Source organism: Mixophyes fleayi, chromosome 6 (assembly GCF_038048845.1).
Source record: "Mixophyes fleayi isolate aMixFle1 chromosome 6, aMixFle1.hap1, whole genome shotgun sequence".
Taxonomy (NCBI): Eukaryota; Metazoa; Chordata; class Amphibia; order Anura; family Limnodynastidae; genus Mixophyes; species Mixophyes fleayi.
The window spans coordinates 141,886,904-141,911,542 of NC_134407.1; the positions used below are offsets into that span (position 1 = coordinate 141,886,904).

At 38.3% G+C, this 24,639-nt stretch overlaps 1 protein-coding gene across 1 annotated transcript in view; it reads left to right on the forward strand.

The window, feature by feature from the left end:
* Positions 1-21,357, forward strand: part of RTEL1 (regulator of telomere elongation helicase 1) — a 74,130-nt gene extending 52,773 nt beyond the window's left edge. The window contains exons 31-35 of the mRNA XM_075176621.1: positions 9,077-9,295; positions 9,452-9,685; positions 13,053-13,133; positions 20,055-20,158; positions 20,290-21,357. Coding sequence (XP_075032722.1) covers positions 9,077-9,295; positions 9,452-9,685; positions 13,053-13,133; positions 20,055-20,158; positions 20,290-20,370 — 719 coding nt within the window. The 3' untranslated portion in view covers positions 20,371-21,357. The remainder of the gene's footprint in view (positions 1-9,076; positions 9,296-9,451; positions 9,686-13,052; positions 13,134-20,054; positions 20,159-20,289) is intronic.
* The last annotated feature ends 3,282 nt before the right edge of the window (positions 21,358-24,639 follow it).

A 24,639-nucleotide genomic window follows, 5' to 3' on the forward strand; every position in this document is an offset into this window, starting at 1 on the left:
CACATAGATATTTCACCTGTATCTGATTCCATTAGGACACTGTCCTAGGGATGTAGGAGGAGCTTCAACTGTGTGTAATGAGATGGTGAGGAGGTAATACTTTACATTTTTACAAAGCTGTAGTGGAAAGTCCAGTTAGTAATGAGCAATACCTTCATGGGTCATATTTGGAGGTTTTACAGCCTTTTAAATGTGTATTTGACAAACAGCCATTGTTAGGATACATACTTAAGAGCATCGCTACAGCCACTTATGAAATGTTGCTTTGAACTTTTAGTACCAATGGCTCTGACTTCAAAGGTCCAATGAACCAAAAATGCTGTATCCTAGGGTCTATTCAGTGTTTGAAGTTAGTAGATCATTATGAGAACTATGCTCTCAGTACTCCTTTTACTAATTACTATTCAGAGGTCTGTTAACACTGCATTTACCTTCCATTGAAAGTGTGGCTCTACAATCACTCATGAATACATTAACATTATGAAGATTCTGAGAGATAAGCAAGCTATTAAAGAGCAAGTAAAAACGCTATTTGACCTCACTGGCAGCTGACTTTGATCCTGCCTGAGAAGTCTTTCTCTCCCCCCTGCTTTGACTCTGGATTGCCCGCTCCCCCCGCCACACCACGTGTGCCCTTGCACCTATGCTTGGCCACTGACGGTCACTTAGTTGTCTCTCCTATGGTTTACTGCCTCTCCTGCAACATTGAGAGGGAGCAGAATGGAACCATCTTGGTAGTTTGGTGCGTCACACCATGGGGATGTTAACGTGCTTCCAGGTGATATGTCTGCTTTATTATGTTGTACTATCTGTCACGTTTGGAACACTTTACATATTAGAGCTATATCTTCTTTTTCTTTTTTTTTTCTTTTTTTGTATTGTTTTTGAAACTTTAAATAAAAAAAATCTGATTTAATAAAAAAACAAAACACTTTTTATAGTTAATGGGGATGGCTCTCCATCCATTCTTCAGGGCAAATAAATAAGTGTTATCCAGCCTTAAATAAGGGGAGCAAATGCTGATCTGCCTGGAGAGTGGTAAGGCTGAATTATATACATAAAAAAACTGGAGTGCAGAGTGTGAGGACCTTTAGGTTTTTTGTAGCAGAGTGATGAGCAAATGCTCCCTGACTGCAGCAGAATGTCAAGGTAACATTAAGTTCACTGAGTCAGTGTCAGTTTGTCTCCTGTTTTGAAAAAATGGAATTGGACTGTTTCCAAAATAAACAGTGTCTCATACATGATGTATAATGGGAAGATTGTGCTGCAGTTTGACCTTTTTCCCATATGTGTAATTTCCCTTATATTAATTTGTCATCAACTGTTACGAACAATGCAGTGTTATTTTAGACTTTCATAATGGGAAAGTATTAAGGGAACACTTCATTGTCAATTTCTGATTTCAGTAGTAGATTAAATCACTTAACCGTTTCCTTTTTCATCTGTGTCCTCCCTTTGTCTTGATAGACCTGTTCTAAGTGCTGTGAATATAAATATAGTAAATTAATATGAGTGCTTTTGTACTTGAGAGCAGTTCTGCTTGATTGTTTGGTAATGGCGTGCACTAAAACTGGCCACATATACATATATTTTTATCCAACTTGGTTGATTTGTACCTAATCCATGGTATCCCGTTTCCAGGTCCAGTTTAATCCCATTTGACTGCTTGGAACAGAAAGTGAAACATCCAATAACATTGTATATATCTCAGGTCTAATAGTTTGTGATCCAGTCATGTGGCCCATTGTTTGCCTGGATCTGTACAAATGTAGCCCTGTACATATAGCCAAGTTGTCCACTGAATTGGCTGTTCAGAAAATAGGCAAATAGACTTAGATTACAGTGTGTGTGTGTCTGTCAACAAGCATAGAAAGAGGGGATAACAGCCTCCCCTTTACACCAGAAATATTGAATTGGCTGTTTAATCACTTCTTGATCATGCTTAATTTATACTTTTGTGGCCAGAGCACATTACAGGACTTTGCGTAGTTAAAGAAAACTGAACAACTATATGTACATAAGTGATCTTAACAATTTATTTTTTCCGGACAGATTGGTCCTAATTTATAGGATAACTAAATAAATATTTATTTTTATTAATTAGTGCACCCTTGTCAGCAGTGATAGGTTCAGTGTAACCTGGATCTTATAGCAGCTATAAATATCCAGACAGCAATCTGGAACAGAGTAAAATAAAAGGGAGAAAAGCTCAGTTGAATCCCTTGCAATGGCTCATCCTTGTAAAAAGAAAATTTATGCCATTTGCATTTGGTATATATATATATATATATATATATATATATATATATATATATATATATATATATATATATATATATATATATATATATATATATATATATATATATATTTTGATGATGGGTAAATATATTAACCCCCAAACTGAAAATTTTGCCCTTGCACATGTTATTGTTTTTAAGGTGTTTGACTAGGTTCCTCATCTACTGTAGTCATTCAGATCATCAAAATGCCTACAGCAGCATGGAGTATTACAGCAGATGAGTGTGCTGATCTTGTGGGAGGTAGTGACCAGTTTACGCTTGTAATTATGTTACTGAGGACAGGGCTGTATGTGACAGGGGCAATATCATGATGTGAAGAGGGGAATGGAAGTATGTAGGAAGCCACAAACTGAAAAATACAGATGGAAGGAGCAGGGTCCTCTAGAATTGTTTCAGCATGAAGGAAACCATACATTGACATGTGTGTTATAATTTGTCAGACATTTTCTATGGGTGATATTCCTTAGTACCTAAAACATGCAACTCCCGCTTATATTAACATATGTAAATATGTGTTTAACTTTACATTTCTCAAAAAAAAAATAGAGAAAACTAAGCAAATTTCTAAATCTGATGTTTTATCTGTGGACCTTAATGCATTGTGATCAAGATTTGAAAATGGATATGATACGCATTATGTTTATGTACGCATTTAATATGTTTAAATGTGTTTTTACAAATGCGTTTCAGCTTCACTTTTAAACATGCATTGCTTCCAACTCCTAGATGTTTAGCCACAGTTTAGTTTTCTGTGACATTGCTGAGAGAAAATGGACAATCTGACTTGTTAAGCTCTAGCTGTGGCAGTTTTGCTTAATCGCAGAAGAGGTTTGGTTAGAACGCAGAGGAGGAGGAGGGGGTATTGGGTACATCCTTTGCTTTCTCAGGGAATGACCAAAGCCCATTTCACCCTTCAATATATGGAGTAAATTGAATGATACATTATTTGGGTTTATTCTGATGCCTGTCAAGCAATTTGATGTTACTGAACCATCAGCAAAATACTTTGCTGAGGGAAGATATAACCCCAGAGTAATGTCTCCTTGTTAAATTGGGTTATGTCCAAATACCTCCACCTGTAAAATTTCCCAATGTATTTTCATTGCCCAATGATTTTAGGTTAATTTTCCCTTATGGAACATTCCTATTTGCTCTCTTAATTATGTCTTTTTTAGAATGGGTTATTGTAAACTGCATAATAAATGTCTACAATTTGCTTTTGCTCTCAGTCCTGGCCTTTTGTATCTTACAAGAACTTCTTTTCATATGTCTCCTCCTGTCCTGCTCTAGGTCATTCACATCTAAGTGTGTGCTGCGCTTTGCTTGTCAACTTTTCAAGATCCATTTTGTTCTCTCCTTTTCTGCTTCTCTCCGTCATTATTTTGATTAATCTAAATGCAGGTGGAAATGCATATTTATTTAACGTATCGACTGCATCTCTTTTCTAGTACAACATTGAGAAGGCTGCAAGTTTTCCACTGTGTTGCTCTAATTTGGTGCATATGACATGCTTCAAGAAGTGTTTAAAATAACACAATGCACGTTAATTCCATGTAAAAAGGCAAATATGTACTACAGAACAGATACAGAAACATCAGATTGTGCAGCAATAGTTTTTGACATTCTAGTTTTCTTTCTAAAAAGGCTCTCATTATCTCTTGCCTACGGCTACAGATAAACAACTCACCATGAATAGAGCACAAAAAACCCCAAAGTACTGCACAAAAGTTATTGAAACCCCTTCCCGAGATTTTATTGTACCCCAGCAGCCTTATAAAATGGAAGAACGGGTATGCTTTGTAAGCCAGAACATGTTTCAAATACATTTTGACACATGTACTATTCAAATAACTCTATAACTCTAACTCTTAATAAATTTAGCCCCAATAACCATTACCAAAATGCAATTAAGAGCATATGTGGGCAGTTACAGACAATGATGTTGAGGGCAATGAGCATAAAATATTACTGTGGATTTCCCATTTTGTCTAATTGTATAAGAGTCCTATTTAAATTAAGGATCCAGGAGAAGGTAATGCCTTCCTTGCCAAGTTTCGCTGACCGCAAGATAGGATTCCAGACAGAATAACCACCAGAAGAAGAAAACTACAATTAAGGTTCCTTTCACAACTCTTGCAAATCTACAATCTACATGTAACCATTTAATATGGAGAGGGGGAAAAAATCTAGAATCAACTGGAAAATACTAGCAAGACGTGCAAACACAGAAAACTTCTTCTCCTGCTCCAGAAAGTTTTTAGGGCAACACAGTTGTTTTAAACAAAATACACCATTTTCCCGTTCTTTAAAACTAAAGAAAAGCTTCATTTGAAACTACATTTATCTCCACACTATTCACCTAATAAACCATTATAGCTAAACACGAAGTTCAAGCCAGGAAGTGTGAGGGACTGGTTCTGCAATATCGACTTTCAAGAGTAAATTATGCTCTCTTATGAGGAACTGTAATTCGAATTCAACTTATCAAGGTAAAAGACTTGTAAATCAGTCAACTTCTTCTTTTGCAGCTTCGCTTCGAACAATTCAAAGTCATGTTTGGTTAGTAATTCCTGTTTATGTGGGAAGAGATTTAAGTGGTTGCAAAAGCGTGAGTTGTCACTGGCCACATTCCCCCATTGGAAAATTTTTAAACAACCATACAGCACTATACGAGTGTACCGTAGAGCAAGTAGAATTAAATGCTGGTTACAGTTGCCAGGAAGAAATCTTGTCCTACAGCAAATATGGTAAAGTCAAATCTGCAATCATAACTGCAGCCACTAGGTGGCAATATACAGTTCACCTGAGTGTTCCTCCTTACAATTGACTGCATAGGATCATATAATGGCAGAGCAAAATAAAGAGCACAGAGTCCACAGACACAGCTCAGCTTAGGGTACAGAGAAGCTCCCTTTGGGAGTGCATACATTGCAGAAGAAATTGTTGTTGCAAGCACCCTTTAATATGGTGCTATTGTTTGTAAGCCTAGTGTTGGCTAAAAGATCTCAAAACAGGCTAACAAAAGCCTGGTATTTAGCGTTAATGCGACCTTAGGGAAGTTCATGCATCGCAGGTTGCATTTTCAGCATTATATATGGAGATGACGCATGTTGTCGGCTCCAAGACGGTCTGCGTGGATTGTGTAATAGGTGCAGATCAGCATTTTAATGGAGCTTGAGGACAGGTAGTACGCCACACCTGCAGGAGGACGTCGCCACAATTGGGTACTCTGCTCCATGGCTGCTTCACCTCCTCTATTGCCATGATACTTGAGAGGCAGACAGGGCTAACCGATCTCTGCTAGGGGTGAGCACTGATGGAGAGTCGGGCAGAATCAAATAGTAAGGTTCAATGGAGAATAAACCTTGATTACCCACACAAGCGCTTTTTGCACCGAAACTCTGTAGTTCTCTCCAGGAATTGAAAGCCTCCGTGTCCAAGTGTGGCAAAGATGCAATCGGGCAGGTACCCAAAGCATCCACAATCTTTTGAAGTTAGTCAGCAGCTGGGTAAAGTAGATTAGGACAGGGTGATGTCAGAGGACTCGACCGGCCATCTTTGCTGCCAAGCCACGCTCCTGATAATGCAGCCATTTATCAAGATGTTTAGATATTGGATAGCCAAGAGAAATTATACAGCACCTGATCCCGAAGAAGCTCTACCATCTGTTACAAATATTTTTTTTCTAAATACATTACCTGAGATAACCAGTCATCTAAATAGACTAATTAAGCACATTATCAGTGCTGCCAGATTCAAAATCACTATATACCCTTCCATCCCACTTTTGCTTTCAGTGACTAGCCATATTTGCTACATAATCTCATTCAAATACCCAGGGCCGGATTAAGACACTGTAGGCCCCTGGGCTAGGGGTACTGTGAGGCCCCCATTTTTCAAGCGACTTATGCCTAATCCGATATTATTGGGGGCTCCCTAGTAATATCGGATTGGGCATAAGTAGTTTGAGCTGTGTTCCTTTTAATATACTAAATCAGTATTCTCAAAATGCACACTTTGCCAGCCAGCCCCCAAACCCCGCCCTGCAAATATCTCCCCCAAAAGTGCACACTGTGCCAGCCAGCCCCCAAACCCCCCCTCCCCCTGCAAATATCTCCCTCAAAAGTACACACTTTGCCAGCCAGCCCCCAAACCCCGCCCTGCAATAATCTAACCCAAAAGCACAATATGCGTGCCAGCCAGCCCCCCTTCCTTGTAATTCTCTGCACCAAAAATACAATAAGAAAATGGTAGTGGGAAGGGCCCGCACTTCCTTATATGTGAGGATGCAGCCACAAAATAGAACCCGTGGTATACGTAGGGAAATCCACACCCTCCCAAATAAAGATGGGTAACAAGATGAGGTTCAGGGCGCAAAAGTATGTGCCTAAAGCTGGATATACTGAATAAGCAAAGAAATGTCCAAATGTAAAAAGGGCAAACTTTCGGTAGTATCGTGCATTGAACAGCTACTTACTTTTCATTTTATGGGTTTTGGCCCTAACTCATGTGTGTTTGGACTCTTTTTTTTGTTTTTCATTTTTTCTTTTCCATTTTTTTTTTTTTTTTTATCTATTTTATATCATTTTTTCATAGACTGTTTAGTCGTTTTTCATACTTCTGATCAGTTTGCCCTTTTTACATTTGGACATTTCTTTGCTTATTCAGTATACTGTTTACTGTATTGCCCAGTGCAATTATCTCATACCGTGCTCTGCATTGTGCACATTTTATTGTTTATATGTCTTTGTTCTGGCCAGAACATGTTTATTTGCATTTATGTACACATAATAGAATAAATTCCAGCTTTAGGCACATACTTTTGAGCCCTGTACCTCATCTTGTTACCCAAAAATACAATGTACAGTTGTCTGAGCCAGCCAGCCCCCAAGAGCGAGCTTACCTCGGTCTTCATCGCTGGTCTTCTCTTCTGTCAGCTCACACCCTGTCCCTGCTGCCTGTAGTGTCCATTCCGCGGCGTGCACCTATCTCCTTCCTGAGGAGATCTCGTGAGAGTGATCTCACTCTCGCGAGATCTCCTTAGTAAGGAGATAGGTGCACGCCGCGGACGGACCATTGCCTGCAGCCTGTCAATGGAGGTGAGTGACGTGACGTCACCATCATTCAGGATTCTGAGTTCCCGACCACGGTACAGGCTGTAGCGTGGCCGGCGGCTCGCTACAGCTCAACATAAAAAAAAATACTTTCAAGAAAGGGCCCTACGGATGCCCGAGGCCCCTGGTCTGTAGCCCAGTTAGACCTCGGGTTAATCCGGCCCTGCAAATACCTCACAAGGCTCCTTAGCAACACTATTATAAATTCCTTAAAACCTGGCAGCCGTGGTAGTTCTAGCACCAGTACTTGAACTCATCACACACCTGTTCATTCGGATTTTCTCATTGCCTCCTTCATAATCATAAAAAAAGTCAGAAAAAGCTTTTTAGATGTTTTCTTTATTATTGATTTTAATGTAAAATCATATTTACGGCAATTTCTTCTATTTTGTCAACATTATTACCCACATTAGTTATATTTGTATTTATTTGTTTCAATTTCATACACTAAGAGGAAAAGATACCTAAATGAAGAAGTTTAACACCAGTGTGTATGTGACCTAAACGAGTCTGCTTGGCTAAATAGCTTAGATTATTGCTGTCTGTATCTGTTTCACAGTACTTTAAATAAAAGCTTTTACAAATTTATCAGCACACATCAAGTGCTAAGAGTCAACATTTTTGTTTTTTATATTTTCATGTTCATCTCAAAATTTTCCCCTTGTAAATATTTTTTTTATATGAGGTATTTCCCATTGACACATGAGCTATTGTGTCTGGTTGCTATATTAAGCAGGAACTGACTTATCAAATGCTAATTCATTATTACTTTTGTGGTTTTATCTCTCCACTTATGTGACATTGCTGCACATGACTTAGTTTATTTTTACCTCACTAAGGCTGAATCAGCAGTTTTGTATGTTCTTCACGTGTTTGCTTGGGTGTCCTCTAGTTTCCTCCCACACTCCAAAAATATACTGGTAGATTAATTGTCGTCATCAAATTGACCCTAGTCTGTGTGTCCTTCAGTCTGTCTGTGGGTATTAGGGAATTAAGACTGTAAACTCCAATGGGACAGGGACTGATGTGAGTGACAAATATTCTCTGTACAGCGCTGCAGATTTGGTGGCGCTATATAAATAGATGATGATGGTGACACAGAAGTGTAATGACTATTGAATGATGGAGACCTTCGTGCCATCCTTTTAGGGTGGTGGCTTTAAATGTTTTGACTTTGTGGTGCCAGTCCATCCCTTAGTAAACTACTACTTATTTATTTTCTCCAGTTTTAGTTGAAAAGACATACTAGCCTTCATTGTTTGAATTGCTGATAGATGTGATTAAAAATTTGTATAAAAGAAAAAAGATTCAGTAGTTGCCGTGTGTATTTGTGTGCGGGGTTTATGAACAGGCTGGCTTGTGGTAGATGATCCCTCTCTCTAAAATCTTCCTCTCCGGTTAGGACAACCACATAAGAGCATTTTCAACTATTAAAAACAATTGTAATAGTAGAAGATTGAATCTGGAAACTAATGATGAATTGCAAACCTGTCAAAGATAAAATACTTCTCTGCCCCGACCTAAACAGGCTTCAGCTGATGAACAAGAGGAAATAAAGCCTGTTCCATATGGCACAAACATGAGTTAGTAAATGCCGATACACTCTGTGGCATACTCATTAGCAGTAATTATGCCTGAATGGTGTTTTCTTCTTTACAGCTCCTGCAAGTAACTATGGGCTTGGCCCCAGTAACAAAGACCAGCAAACACAGGTTTCTGCATATCTGAAACAGGTGAAAGAGGCCTTGGGATCCTCTAATTTCCAGCGCTTCTCCATAGCCCTCTCCTCCTACAAGAAAACAGACAACTATGATGCTATGGTCTGTGAGATTGCCGCATTACTTACAGAAAAGCAGGAGCATTACACCTTAATGAGAGGTAAGGCCTATAGGCTGGGGCTCTGGGCTGTGTTGTTGAATCTCCATAAGGTTGTGTATTTAAATTTTAATACAACCGAGCGCTCAATCAAGATTTATTGGGTTTGCTCAGCCTCTGGGAATGTTACTTGTCTCATATTTCTCTCCCATGTTTTAGAATTTCATAGGTTTGTCCGTGTCCATCACAAGAAGAAGTTCAACCAGCTGTGTGAAGATCTAACTGGGGGAAGTATTGGCCCCGACAAAGCAGCAGGCCAGCCAAGCTTTTGTAATGGGAGGCCACCAACACCTTCACCACAAGACGCACAAGTATCCGGTGACAGTGACAAACATTGCAGAGTAGAATCGTTCGTTTCCCATCATGGTGAGAGATCCACAGACCAGTCACAAAGTGAGCGATTGTAGATTTACTTTGTTCTACTAGACCAGACACCTCAGGACATGTACCTATGTGAAATATAAAATCTCAAAAGAATGCACAAAAAATATATATTTGCTACCTTTACAATCAAGTGGTTATAAATGAGAGCTGAATATTCTGCATGCAGTACATCTATTGAGCATCCAACAGATAAGCTTTATTTATATTTGAAAAATGTATGCTACTTTCATTCAATAGTTTCATTGATTGTAATTTAATTACTACACCATAAGCGTCCTTTCTCCCTATGTTTTATATTAAATTAATGTTACATGTTAATATTATAGTCATTTATACATTTGCATTTTTTTTTTTCAAAAAAATGTTTTTGTTTTTTTATGTTTTTCTGGTTTGAAAGACATTAGGGTGCACTTAATGTCTACTGTACATAACAGACATTTTTACAGTTGCTCCTGATTGCAGACATCTGTTATTGCATGCATACCTGACTGATGTAGCTAGGACTCAGGATTAAGACTAGACCTCTAACTGTTGCAAGAGATACGGCAGAAAATCAGTGAACTTCTGTGTGGACTGGACGTGGCTGCATGGGAACGCCGTTACTGTAAATTGCCTACATAAATCCGGCCACTCCCCACCCCGCTCACTCCCCTAAATCGTAGGCTGTAGTAAGTTTTGTTTGTGCTTGAAAATGACTTGGACGTGGCTGTGTTCTGTTGCGTATCGTACGGTTCGGAGCACGTGCAGAGTGATTTTTGCGAACGGTAAGCACAAAACCTGCAGATACGTTCATAATTTACTCAGGCCCATTGTGCGCTAGTTTGTTTTGAATTTTAGAAGAATTAAACTGATTCTTCTTTATTCTAAATTTGTATTAGAAGTTTTTAGAATAAGAACTTATAACACACAAAATCTACCTCTCCAAATTAAATTACATAGGGGCAAGATAATACTATTTTAATTATTTTTAACTACTTTCTCACAATTTCTTAATATCACTATTATTTTAAATATATTTAGCCAGCTTAAAATATAATGAAGGCCTAAAGATATATGCTATTTAATTATGAAAAACTAAGAATTAAAATATTTTAATATTACCATAATTTTGGCCCTAAAGTGCCACGATGTAAGAATACTCCGTTTTCTTATCTTCAAGAAGATTACCCCAAGAAAATAAGCAGACCATTTCTTACACTGACTGAGCATATTCTATTCCATCCCTGATGCGTGTATAACTTTTGACTGTGTGTACAGCATAGGTATGTGGCGTGGCACAGACCTCGGTACATCTCTGACTTGTTCCCTAGCATTTGTTTCACTTTGCATTCCGTTTGGAACCTGGCAAGATAAATTCTTGTCTGCACAAGCACTTTGTTTACCCCTTCAAACATATAAAGTAAAGAAAAATACACCCCAAGTAACCTTTACTTAAGCTAAAATGTCAATTGTGTAGACGTGAGTCAGTCAAATTATATTGTATGAACTTTATTGCCCATGTCGGCTGTTCACATGATAAGTAAACTTGTGACTTTTTCCTCATACTCTTTATTAGCTGGCTTTAGTCGCATCTTTATGGATGTCAGATTCCAGCTGTGGTGTTGATGAAGAGGAACCAGTCACAGTGCTAGATGCAGCTGCCATTCTGCAAGCACATATGGTCTGCCCCAACAATAGCATCTAAGACCCAAGTCCCACCCCAGCCCCACCCCCCAATAAAACAGAATGTGAAATTTATCATAGACAACGTGAAACTGATAACATATTATAGCTAATGGAATCCTTGCTAGTATGCATAGCTAAATTATAGGAAATTTTACATTGGCTCCAATATCACTGTCACCTTGCAATTGGGGCAAAATCCACACATCCTGTGTTTTGCTCATGTGGTTAACCTTATTGTACAGAGATTCTTGCGCACTTACAAATACCCTGAATGCATATTACACACATCAAAGGAGATCTTTGCCCATTTTAACAGATAATAATGTGCAAGAAATGCTCTTCACGTAACAAAGCTGGAACAATTTGTCACAAAATAAAATTATATTTGATCTTCCAGCTAGATGTAATTGTATTGTTACTATGCTTGAGAGGCTGCATGGGCAAAGAAAAACTTTAGTGATTTATGATATGTTGCATCAAAATTTTGTGGAATATATTTTTCTTTTTTTTTTTTTTTTTTCACCCATGAAAATGACGTGAGGACATTTGTTAACAGCTGCAACAATGCTTGTAGGCAGTGATGTTTGCGATATTTTACCCATTCTTATTTGGTAGAACAGTTCTTAAGCTGTATGCAGCAGGGTAATGAAGGTTGATTACAGCAATAATGTCCTGCCCTCTCCACACAGACCTTCAAGCTTCAGTGAACTGGCAACCATTGACAATGATGACACTGCTCAGATTTGTATTGATGATAGGAGTCAAGATAGACGTTGTAGTTTGTAAAGAATTATCAACCATAGCACACAGTATGCTGACAGGTCTGTAGATGTCATAAACAAAAGGGACCGTTTGGTAATCACAAGTTTCCTGCACCTACAATATCATCATCATCATCACCATTTATTTATATAGCGCCACTGGTTCTGGAGCGCCGTACAGAGAACTCATTCACATCAGTCCCTGCCCCATTGGAGCTTACAGTCTAAATTCCCTAACATACACACAGACAGAGAGACTAGGGTCAATTTTGATAGCAGCCAATTAACCTACTAGAATGTTTTTGGAGTGTGGGAGGAAACCGGAGCACCCGGAGGAAACCCACGCAAACACGGGGAGAACATACAAACTCCACACAGATAAGGCCATGGTCGGAAGTTGAACTCATGACTCTAGCGCTGTGAGGCAGAGGTGCTAACCACTTAGCCACCGTGCTGCCCATACAATACAAGCATAACATATTTTTTCCGCACCAGCATTGGGAATTTATTATTATTGATTTGGATTGATAAATAAATAAAAATGACAAAATGAAGAGCCATCCTATTCTACCACTTATGGACAGAAAATGGTGGCAACATCTGGCCAAGGTGGCTCCAATTCATCCTTATTATTAATATGCATTTACACATTCCACACAGTTATCTTTGCAACGCACGTTATCTTTGCCTTACCACTAGTAAGGCATAGTATAGTACAAAGCATAGTGATTTTAATGAGGCAACATCTGTTTTCAGTGGATTCTTTACGGTTTCTCCTTTTATTATAGAAAATAACATTGCAACATCTGCAAGGGAAAGAATGACTCATTAGAAAATGCATTGATGGTACACTGAGGTGATGTTACGATAATGTCTCCACTTTATCTCTTACTCAACACCCTTTTATCTCCCTTCACCGTTTTTTCACCGCTACCTTATGAATGGCGAAGACCAAGCAGCTGCAGTGGGCAGTGAGGAACAGTTGAAATGTAGAACAAACCATCATTTACCTCCTTTCACGCCTGAGTCAGGTACGTTGCAAAGTGACTACTGCACAAAATGTTTTGTTTTGTTTGTTCAGTACTGCTTGCAGCAATAGTCCATCCATCTGACCCACTAATGTAATTTGTATAGTGATAGCTGTCCTGTTCTCCCCTCACTTTCACTTTACGCAATCTGCTTTAGGTGCTATTTACTACATCACTCTGTATAAAATCGCATTGGGAAATGTTTGTTACAAAGGAAACAGAAAAATAAATTTGGGCAGCAAAGCAAAATGTTGCAGTGCTTTAGAAATAAGAAGGTTATACACTAAATATAGTGCTTACTACGATACCTGTATCACTGTGTGGGATATAGTTGGGGCTTTAGCCTTCTGTTATGGGCTTTCTTTTTTGTTGTAGTGTTTAGAATGTAAAGAAAAGATAAAAAATGCAATAAAGTCTTACCTGATTTAAAAAAAAATATAGTGCTTACATTATATGCATATATAGTTTAATATATTTGTATCAAACAGCTAAAATGTTGCAAATTTGATCAGGCTTTCTTTTATACTAACTGTATACATAGAAAGAGGGAATGGTACAGAGGTCTCCTTTTATACTAGCTGTATACATAGAAAGAGGGAATGGTACAGAGGTCTCCTTTTATACTAGCTGTATACATAGAAAGAGGGAGCAGTACAGAGGTCTCCTTTTATACTAGCTGTATACATAGAAAGAGGGAGCGGTACAGAGGTCACCTTTTATACTAGCTGCGTATAGAAAGAGGGAGCGGTATAGTGGACTCCTTTTTTACTACCCGCATACATATTATACAATTAAATCTCCTGTATGACTAAGTATATTATGTAATGTTCGTTTTGTCGCTACCAATAAACATTGTCCAATGCAATTATTGTGGTTCCAATCCACAAAGAGATTTAATAGCAAAAGATAGCAGGATAACGGCAAACCATGATGATGCATAAAAGGTATAACAATATAAAGGAAAGTATAAACCGAATACATTACATTACGCAAGCACGTCCTGGGCCCAGGTCCATATTCTGTATTTGTAATCTGCAGTCAGGAAGAGAGAGAGCTTTACACTGGCCCAGGGACTTGCTTATATGCACTTTGTGTATATTTGTGACATCATCACTGTTTATGTTAATTCAGATAACACTGAGAGGTCTTCATCCAGGGTTAACGATGTTCCAGTAGACTGCTGGTCATAGGCCAGTTCAATCTTCTCTCAAAGGTGGGGGTAACTTACTCCAGCTATTGCCTGCGTGTCTTCCCGCCGCTAAACCAGTTTATGCTGACCCATACACAATGTGCTTTCTGAGTATTAATCTTATACCATTCATAACTTGTGATCGCTTCCCTATTGACACCGGATTTCAGCTAGTAAAATATAGATTAATATGAGACCAAAATCCACACATTTCTGTGGACCTGAACCATAATTACCTTTAGTGTAATATTATCTATGTATAAATAATCTAATACATTTACTAATAAATGAATGTGAATTGTAACCTTATAAACAGTACACATTTATTAAGTGTCAGAGTGAACGTGTGTGTGTGTTGTTAATCCGTGCGATTGGCGAGACGTGGCGTACTAGTTGCAATCGTACGGTAAACCAATATTCATTTATCCAATTATTTGACTTACACAATTAAAAAATATGGAAATCTTATTATAGAAGGGTTATATATGAGCCTCCACAAAGTCATAAATTATGGGTAATTGGCATAGAAGATTTTGTTTGCATTTGTTCATTTCGGACTGATCGCATACTGCAGACATTGTAAGGGTATAATGTGCTCTTTATTGTTTATAAAATTTGTGAGAAGTTCCCTGGAATCACTTGTAAATATAGTGTTCTAGTTGAAACAATGCAAACGGTGGTTTCCTCTCCTTGACACAACATAGCATTTTTATGACGTTCACTTTTCATACATTGATAATCAACAGGATTTAGAGGAAATAAATGAGAAATTAAGTGGAAGGATTAGTAATCTGGTAATCAGTCACCATCTAGCCGACATTCAACACATCTGCCAACTACTAAATCTGTTTTTCAAATTTATAGGATAATATAATAGAAACAAAGGCCTATTTAGGAAACATTTTGAGCTAGTAGAGTTCTTCTCAAGTTACATGTGAATACTGCAATACTTGAGAAATTATTTGGTAATACCATGCAAACACTTAACTATTTTTAACGTGACATCTAAATGACATGTTTTTGCTGCTAGGCTTTCTGCCTAACCTTTTGTTGACCCCAAAATGTTAAAGTTGTCTGTGTACTACTTTTTCTTTAATAAATCATATATTTTTAATAGCAACCTCCTTTCTTTTCACTCTTGGAATATTTTTCCTATAGCAAAAGCGACAATTTATATATTACATTAGTCATAAAATGGACATCTACATAAAAAAAACACAAATATCAGCGCTGTAATACTTGATATCACCTACTAACTGAATCCGCAATATTGTAATATAAAAACCACAAAGTTTATTAATAAAAAAATACAAATATTTGAAATCGGTGCACTGATTATATATACCACATGTTAAAAATAAAAGAGGCAAGATTCCGCATATTAAATTGGTATCAAAAAGACTAGTGCATAAACAACCTATTTTGGAGTTAATTGATCACTTCTAACCGCACTCACAGCATAACTGTGCCTGCCAGACCAGAACAAACTTTAGTTTCTATGATGACTGTAAGTAAGCACAGTAGTACAGACTGGCTTTTAGCAATCAGTCTGGAAAATTTGGACCGTGCTTGGCTAGCCTAAATGTTTCCCGTAAAGTGTTGCAGTGAATTTCCATATACTATAGGTGCTATATATACTATTCATTGTGTATGAAGTGTTGTCAGTGACTAAATATTCATGCCATGAGGTAAGAACATAGTTCCAGGCACCACAATTTCAAGGTTTATCTTGCCAGCTGGCATCTACCTCCAGTACATTCTTAACTCTCCTCCATAGTGCTAGCTATTGCTTTCCCTGAGTGCAGGGTTGGGGGCACTGACACATATAACTAATCTGTCACCCCACAGCATGGGTACCCTACCCTTTACCTTACATGGATCCTGCCGTAGGACACCATCCTCCTCACAGAGCGGCTGCAGGAAGATGCACACTGTGATGTGTCACTGCAAACCTTGCCCTGTAGTAGCAGCGGCGGATCTAGGCAACTGCTCTACTGCTCTACCCGGGGCGATTTTAGGGGGGGGGGGCGAGGCGATTTTAGGGGGGGAGGGGGATTTAGGCCCCGCCCCCCTTTCTAATTTTTACGGCTGCACACTGTGCAGGTCCGTTCAGCATTGGCAGTGTGCTGTCCCGCTGCTCTGCAAGTGGCTGAGCTAATGCTACATAGTTACTACAAGTTACTTATAAAGTATTTGCCATTAAGTAGTGTTTCACATATTTTTGCAATTGAATCTGCACTCCCAGTCTTAATAGAATAGAGAGGGACTATAAAATTATATTTCCTCCCACTGCAAAAAAAAAAAAAAAAGTACTTTTTCAATTAATACATTTAACAGATTATGCCACTTTGAGTAACAACCATAGCTTTTAGTATGACAAAAATAAAATAAAAAAATATGTTGCATACAGTGTTGTCCCCACGCTTTATTTGTCGGAGTGCTCTGCCCGGCAAAAATCCCCTGCCACCGGCACGGACGTGACCGAAAGTTGCGATGCACTGACATTTCATATGGCAACTTTAGTTGTTGCTATTTACTTTCTATGTGAATGCCCTTGATTGTGGATATTGACAAGCAGAAAAATACCTTGTTCCTTCCAATATCCATGTTGCACAGTATATGTGGATAATAAGGAAACGTATCCAGCTGCCTTCAGAAAAAAAATCAATCTTGTTTGTTGACAAGACCGTACCTCAGTCTAGGTGAGGCAAGAATTCTTCTTTACAATGGAAACAGCAGCTGCGTTTGGGCATAAAACTTGTTTATCCGACGATGTAATGAGGATAACGTGTCCTTAGAACAGTCATTACATAACAACCCAAATAACATACACTGGTTTTATCACAGTGTAATCATCATGGTTCACAAGCAGCCTTATTTATAGAAACATTGTAATATACAGATATATTGGAACGAGTTTATACTTGGGACCCGCAGTATTCCCCACTGACAATATATCATGGTAATGGTAATTTTAGGCATAGTGTATACCTTTCACAAAGACAACTGGGCCTCTAAGAAGAATTAATATATAAAATGTTAATCTCGAGATTAAATCAATATAAGGTCAGGATTTCAACATTTAATTATTGCGAAGGTCCCCACCTGTCTACTACTTGATTCCACCTGACTGGCAACATTTTCTGGGGAGAACACTATACATATATTGTTTGGAGCATGTTTTGCAATTGTGTGTTCTATTCGTTCTGAACTGCCCAGTTTATCACTATATCCTGACTGGCAAAAATAGTACACGGTCCTTTACCACGAAACACAATGTCAGTTTTAAGCTAAATAAACAAATTGTCAAAGTGGCTAGAAATTCAGTGTGTCACCATTCTGGAATCTTACAGTTTATGTCTTGAATTCCCTGAAATCTGTTGGTCTTCCCGCTCCTGCAGACCGAGCTTTACTCATAGAAGGCAGTGCCTTGTCAGTCATTAACACACTACACGTACAATCGAGGAGACCAAAATTGGGCCATGCCAGGCACGGGGAATTCTATATTCCTCTTAATTCAAAGTTACAGTTTCCAAGTGTTGTAACACGGCTGGAATGATTGACTTGACAAGTATTTCTGAAAAATTATGTCTAGGATAATTCTTGTAAGCCCAGTACCCACTGAGTGATCCTTCTGGTAAAGAGGACTGTCTTGGGAAGCAATTTTGACTTTTCTTTGGTAACAAGTGAGGAAATGGAACTATGTCTCTCTAGCAGAAAGCAGAACTGATACTATTAATATCATCTGATAACCACAGATGACAGGAGCATATTTACATAATTTATCGCTCTTCATTCTAGGGGATTCATACCTTGTTTTCTATTCCTCACTGTACATCAGAAGAGGAGCAGAAATATTTTACTGTACTGGAAAACATCACAGCCGATGGCCCTGTGTTCTTAATGCTTCTATGTGATTAAATCACAAGTGTTCATAATAGTGGGGGGATGCACCATACAAAAATTAGAAACAATTGGTTATGTAGGACTGGAGTGAGATGTGCCCACTGTGAAATCTAGCTATAAGGGGGGCTAGTGTTGATTGAAAACTAATATATAAAATGTTTGTGGTGCAAACATGTTATGCTCTAATTAAAGAATAATCTACAATATTGAGATGAGATGATTATGGAATGGTTTGGGATGCTTTTTGGCCAAGTAAAGGTGTGTGTGAGCAGGCATGCTTATGTGCTAAAGTGAACAGCATGGTGGCTTAGTGGTTAGCACTTCTGCCTCACAGCACTGGGGTCATGAGTTGGATTCCCAACCACAGCCTTATCTGTGTGGAGTTTGTTCTCCCTGTGTGTGCGTGGGTTTCCTTCAGGTCCTCTGGTTTCCACCCACACTCCAAAAACATACTGGTAGGTTAATTGGCTGCTATTAAATTGCCCTTAGTCTCTCTCGGTCTGTCTATTAGGGGATTTAGATTGTGAGCTCCAATGGGGCAGGGACTGATGTGAGTGAGTTCTCTGTACAGCGCTGCGGAATTTGTGGTGCTATATAAATAAATAGGTGATGATGATGATGATGATGATGATGATGGATAACATGGTAACTTTAATGGTCAGTGTTAGAGTCCAATTGTTGTAAGTTGCCCTGAGCTACAGTCACTGAAGTTGACCTATTGATCACGCTTAGTCTGACATAGACAATACATTGTTCATAGTTCATCTATAGACCACTATTTTCAGGTGGGTTTTTTGCTCACCTGCCAGTGAACACAAACACTGTAGCAAAGGTGTATGTTCAACCATCTTTGAGTACTTTGCTTGATCCTGCTCAATATCTTGGCATGTTTTCAAAGCTGTTAGGTGGAGCTGTGTGCTAAACATATTATGAGTACTAACTGAATACTGTTAACAGGTGTGCGTTTCTAGAGAATTTTGTTTGATGTCTCTTTACTTAAGGTAAAATGCGAATTTGCTGTTGGTACAAGCTAATGTTTGAAGATCTGTGACACTTTGAAGTATTGCATCTGAGTTTGTTGGAGGGGGGAATAGATTACAGAGCATCTTACAGTCCAGATACTTAATTAATTTTTGGTATGCAAATTGTGCTAGCTATTTTTAGTGTTAGAAGTGTAAATTGGGTTGTGAACTTAATTAACGTAATAAATTATTTAATACAAAAAAAGTGTAATTCATAACTAAGGCGAGCACTGTAAATTGTGACACTTGTTCAAATTTTTATAAATGTGATTTTGTTGGCACTTTGTTTTCAGTTTGATTGTACTTGCTCTAACTTGCTATTTTAGAATTAAAGATTTTTTTTATATATAATTTCTTAAGTTTTGGGACAGGCAGTGCTATATAAAATCAGCAAACATACAGAAGAACAATCCATAAATCTCACATTGATAATACAATGCAAAAATTTGCATAAAAAAAAACATATAACCAGCTTATTAAATAGAATATGGCCTTTCAAAAGGAAGTGGATGAGAAAACTCTATTCCCTTGCACTAACTAGTATACTTTATTAAGCTGGATGAGCCTTACATTTTAACAAGTCAGCCATACCTACCAACATCCCTAATGACACTATTGGCCTTGGCCTTAGGTCATGTCCTTGACTTATAAGTTATGCCCCTTTTGTGTGCTGGTCAGTTGAAAGGGGGGCTGGTTACTCTGCATAACTGCACCAAAGCTAGTTCTTTAGTGAGAAATGAACTGAAAGACCTCATCTAGGCCATGTAACGTAATAAGGGTAGAGCTTTCATCCCTTTCTGTTTACAGAAGGCCCGACCTGTCCTCGCTGCAAAATGAAAGGGTCCGTTCCTTTTAAATGCACATCATGTGACTTCTACTGTTGCAAAGCATGCTGGGAACATTTGCTTCAGGTTTGTCAATGTTTTTTGTCTGGTGGGAGATGAGGGGTTTAGATATGCAAGTTCTCTAATTTTCTACATTATCCTGTCTACAAAATTCCAATACTTTGTCTTTTATATTGGTCATGCTTTTTTTTCTCCAGAAAATCAAACTATGCCCCACCTGCAGAACTAGCATCAGAAAGCGACAACTAGGACAGATGTTCTTCTTAGCGCCATCCTGAGGTCCGCAATGGGGAAGTTCCAGGATCAGACCATCACAATGCACAATTTACTAAGCTGCCGTGTCATGTCCTCCACTCACACATTGCTCCCTGCTCCTGCTTTGGAGAATACTTTCCTAAAGATCTATGGTACTTGCTGGTGTCAATGCCTCACTTCCAGTTCTGTGGAGTAGCTGTATATTCACCGAGATTCAGTGCAGATTTTTCATATAAAAACCTTACCCTCTGTTATGACCCTTTTCACCTGGTACATAATGTTCTTCTGGTGAACATGCCATTTATTTTCCTATTGTAGTTACTCAGGCTAAATTCATTTGTTTTATTTTTTATAAAGTTGTTGCAATAGGAAGATAAGTGAAAATCAGAAGCAGAGCATTTTGTACCATGTGGATAGTCATTTCTGGCCCTCTTGTATATGTGCAGTTTCATACATGATCAAGATGTTTGTAAGATGTCAAAAGCTCTCAGGCAAATATTTTTTGCTAGTTTTATGAAATTTATTTTTGGCTCTTGAACTATCTTCCAATGAGATCAATTATTGTTTGATAGGTACTTATGGAGCTCTTATTGTTGAGAACAGCTTGTCAGGTTTCATGCTGTTTGGGGAAACAGCATTAGATTCCTGATGAGCAGAGACTGTTTAATTTCATCTGGGTCTGATGAACCTGTTTTCAATGCTGGAGATCTTTATGGTAAAAGAGCTTAAATGTAATTTGGGGAGGTATCGGATATAACTGAGATTTATTTGAACACATTCTGTACCATATTAATAACAACTGCACACTGTACATTTACATTGAGTTGTGCTAGCTATTTTTAGTGTTAGGTTTTAGAAGTGTAAATTGGGTTGTGAACTTGTAATAAATTATTTAATACAAAAAAAGTGTAATTCATAAATAAGGTGAACACTGTAAATTGTGACACTTCTGCAGTTTTTATAAATGTGATTTTGTTGGCACTTTGTTTTCAGTTTGATTGTACTTGCTCTAACTTGCTATTTTAGAATTAAAGATTTTTTTATATATAATATTTCTTTATTAAGTTTTAGGAAAGGCAGTGATATATAAAATCGGCAAACATACAGAAAGAACAATCCACAAATCTCACATTGATAATGCAATGCAAAAATTTTCATAAAAAAACATAACCAGCTTATTAAAATCAACATAATAAAACAAAACAACAATGGAATAATAGAGAAGGGAGAAAACTTAAGGGTGGGAAGGTGGTGGGTTTTGGGAGCAGGGGCCCATACTCTTGTTGACACAACCAAGGGAGATAATCTAATACAGTGAAATAGGGTGCAAAAAGTCATCCAAACTTTGTACAAAGCCATTAAGTACAGATTGAGATATATTTCACTGTTTCAATTTCAACCAGCTGCCCCAGATTTCACACAAGGCAATTAAAGATGTCATAATTGTTTCAGCAAATTTTGCAATTGTGAAACTTTCAGAACAAAATTGTCATTTTAAAATGTTTAACAAATATTTTTCTTTTTATCAAATTAGCAAATTGAAATTATAAACCTTTTTATACCCATTTAAAAGTATATTTTTGATCCAACGTTTTGTTTGGACCAGAAACAAAACGATGACCTGATTTGACAAAACTGCTAACTGTTAAGACCGGGAAGGTGCACAGTTGGCAGGAAAGGAACAAACACTGAGGGGAGTTGTAGAAGGTGAGTGAGTGTGATGAAATAAGGAACGCCATTGGTGGTGACATGTCCATTCCCATTCCCATTCCTTTACCAATACAGGATCTGATCATGTGACTGCTTACAGCTGTCAGATTGGACATGCTTCATAATTAAGCAAGCCAGTCATGCCACTCAGTGTGAGCACTGGACAACAGGTACAATGACCAATTTTGCCCACATTTATAGTGGCAAACGACCATTGGAAGACTGGCCAAACACACAGACCAATAGCTGTGATCAGACCAATCAAATTAGACTGAATTACTGTTTGTTATAGATGTTTTCATGCCTCATGCTGGGATATCGCAGGGTGTGTGGGACAGTATTTGTTTTGTATGATGAATGTTGTAGGAAGGACTTTACTCAGTCCAGCATCACCTACAGGCCAGTGCAATAAGTATGCTAGTCTGAAGTTTGGTATTTGTCACATTGATATACCTAAAAGGAATGACAAAGCACACACTCACTTTATCCTACCATCACAAAGGATCATCCATCTATATATTGCTTTATGAAAATATAAATTGGGTTTAGGTATAACATTTTATTCAGGGCTTAAGTGAGTTTTGGATACAATGCTGCCCAATATGGATTAAAAGAACAGGAGACATATCAAAATTTTGGAAGATCTGAGATCAGGTGATAGCAAGCTCAAAGATGGATATAAAATAGGTAAATGACAAGCTAATGGAGAAATAATATTTCTCTGTCCTGCTATCGGGGGACACTGCAACACGTTGGGGTATAGTAGGTGGATTTGGAGCAAAGGTACTTTAACTGAAGCATTTTGAGTGACTAGATCCTCCCCTACTATGCCCCTCTCATGGGAGCCATCTTCAGTTTTTGTAAAGTGCCATCTGGAGTAGGGCATTTTTTCTATGGGCTCTTGTCCTGTGTTTATTTTATTTTAACTTTTCTATTTATTTAACTTTTTTTTCTACAGTAGAGCCTTGTGGCCCGCTTCACCCTGGTTCCCTAATTGGGGGAGAGTAGTCTTTGGGCTTCCCACTCCCCCCACTGCATGTCTGCTCATTCACTGTTTTGAGCTGTGTGTGTTAAATATTAGCCACCGCACTGCTCCCACGGAGCTCCAGAGGCAGTTCTCCATAAAAAGGAGTACAGCTTTGGCAGCTGTGCTGAGGCTACACTACCATGCTGGATGGACAGAGAAGCCTATTATAGCTCTCGACAGCTGTGCATGCACATGCCAACAAAGATCTCTGGAAAGGAGACCACAGTCAGCAGATGTAAGGTAATGTGTTGGGGGGGATGGTTGACTGCTAGGGGAACACTATTGGCCTTGAGGAAAAAAAGAATATGTTCTGTATTGGGCACTCTGTGAATTAATTGATAATAATACCAATAATGCCATTAAAACTCAATAATTTACCCTGAAGAGCCAAACAAATTTTCGATGGCAACGAGATAAACTTAAATACTTGTGAATTTACCTAATGACCCATTATAATCAGATATATGCAGCTAACTTCCCCAGGCTTTTAGACTCACTCAAACGTGATCTTGAAAAATGGGATAGACTATATATCTCTTGGCTCGGCCGCATGGCGGCAGTAAAAATGAACCTCCTACCACAAATTCTTTATTTGTTTCAAAAGCTGAAGTGGGAAGAAGACCTTGGCGTTGAACTAGAGGTAGAGGAATGGGCTAAGATCAGGTCACGAGTCGCTAAGAGCTCTATCTGTGTCCGTACCAAAGAGAACTCGTATAAGCTCTTATATAGATGGTATTTGGTTCCAACCCGCTTGAAAGCCATATATCCTGATTCCTCTAGTCAATGCTGGAGACTATGTGGACAGGAAGACTCATTCCAACATATTTGGTGGTCCTGTCCAAATCTTGAGGAATTCTGGCGGAAAATTCACAATTTAATCAATAGTCACCTCAGTAAAACTCCCCCCCTGCCCCTCATACTCACTATTACATAGGCCTATACCAGACGTTGGCAAATATACAATGGCGCTTGTGGGCCATATACTCAATGCAACTAAATGTGCAATTGCAGCAAATTGGAAACATCCGGAGTCCCCCTCACTGACTGAAATTATCAATAGAGTATAGCAGACCTATAGCTGTGAACACATTACAAGCATTCTCAATGACCGTCCCAATAAATTTTGTGCGATTTGGGATCCTTGGCTCGCCTCCTATGGGGCAGAACAGCCAAGGCCTGATTAGTTTGGAGACCGATGAATATAGTATCAGAGGATGTTCAATATATGGTTTGTACCTATTATACAGTTAGATGCCAGGCCAGGCGCCTCTTCTCCTTTCCCCTCTCCCCACATTAACATTTTTTCCTTTCCCTTTTCCTTCCCTTCCCCTGTCCCCTGCTCTCTCTTTTCTTTTTCTTTCTCTGTTCTTACTTTTATTGACAAAGATCATATTTTTGTTCTCATTCGCAATGTATCTGTTGTCTGTTCAATGTAACTTAACCTTTATACTGTTTAAAAATTGAAAAATCTCCCTAATAAAATATGTTTAAAAAAAAACCAAAACAATATTTTATTAAATCTTAATTAAAAGAAATTCCCTTAATCTGAAATAAT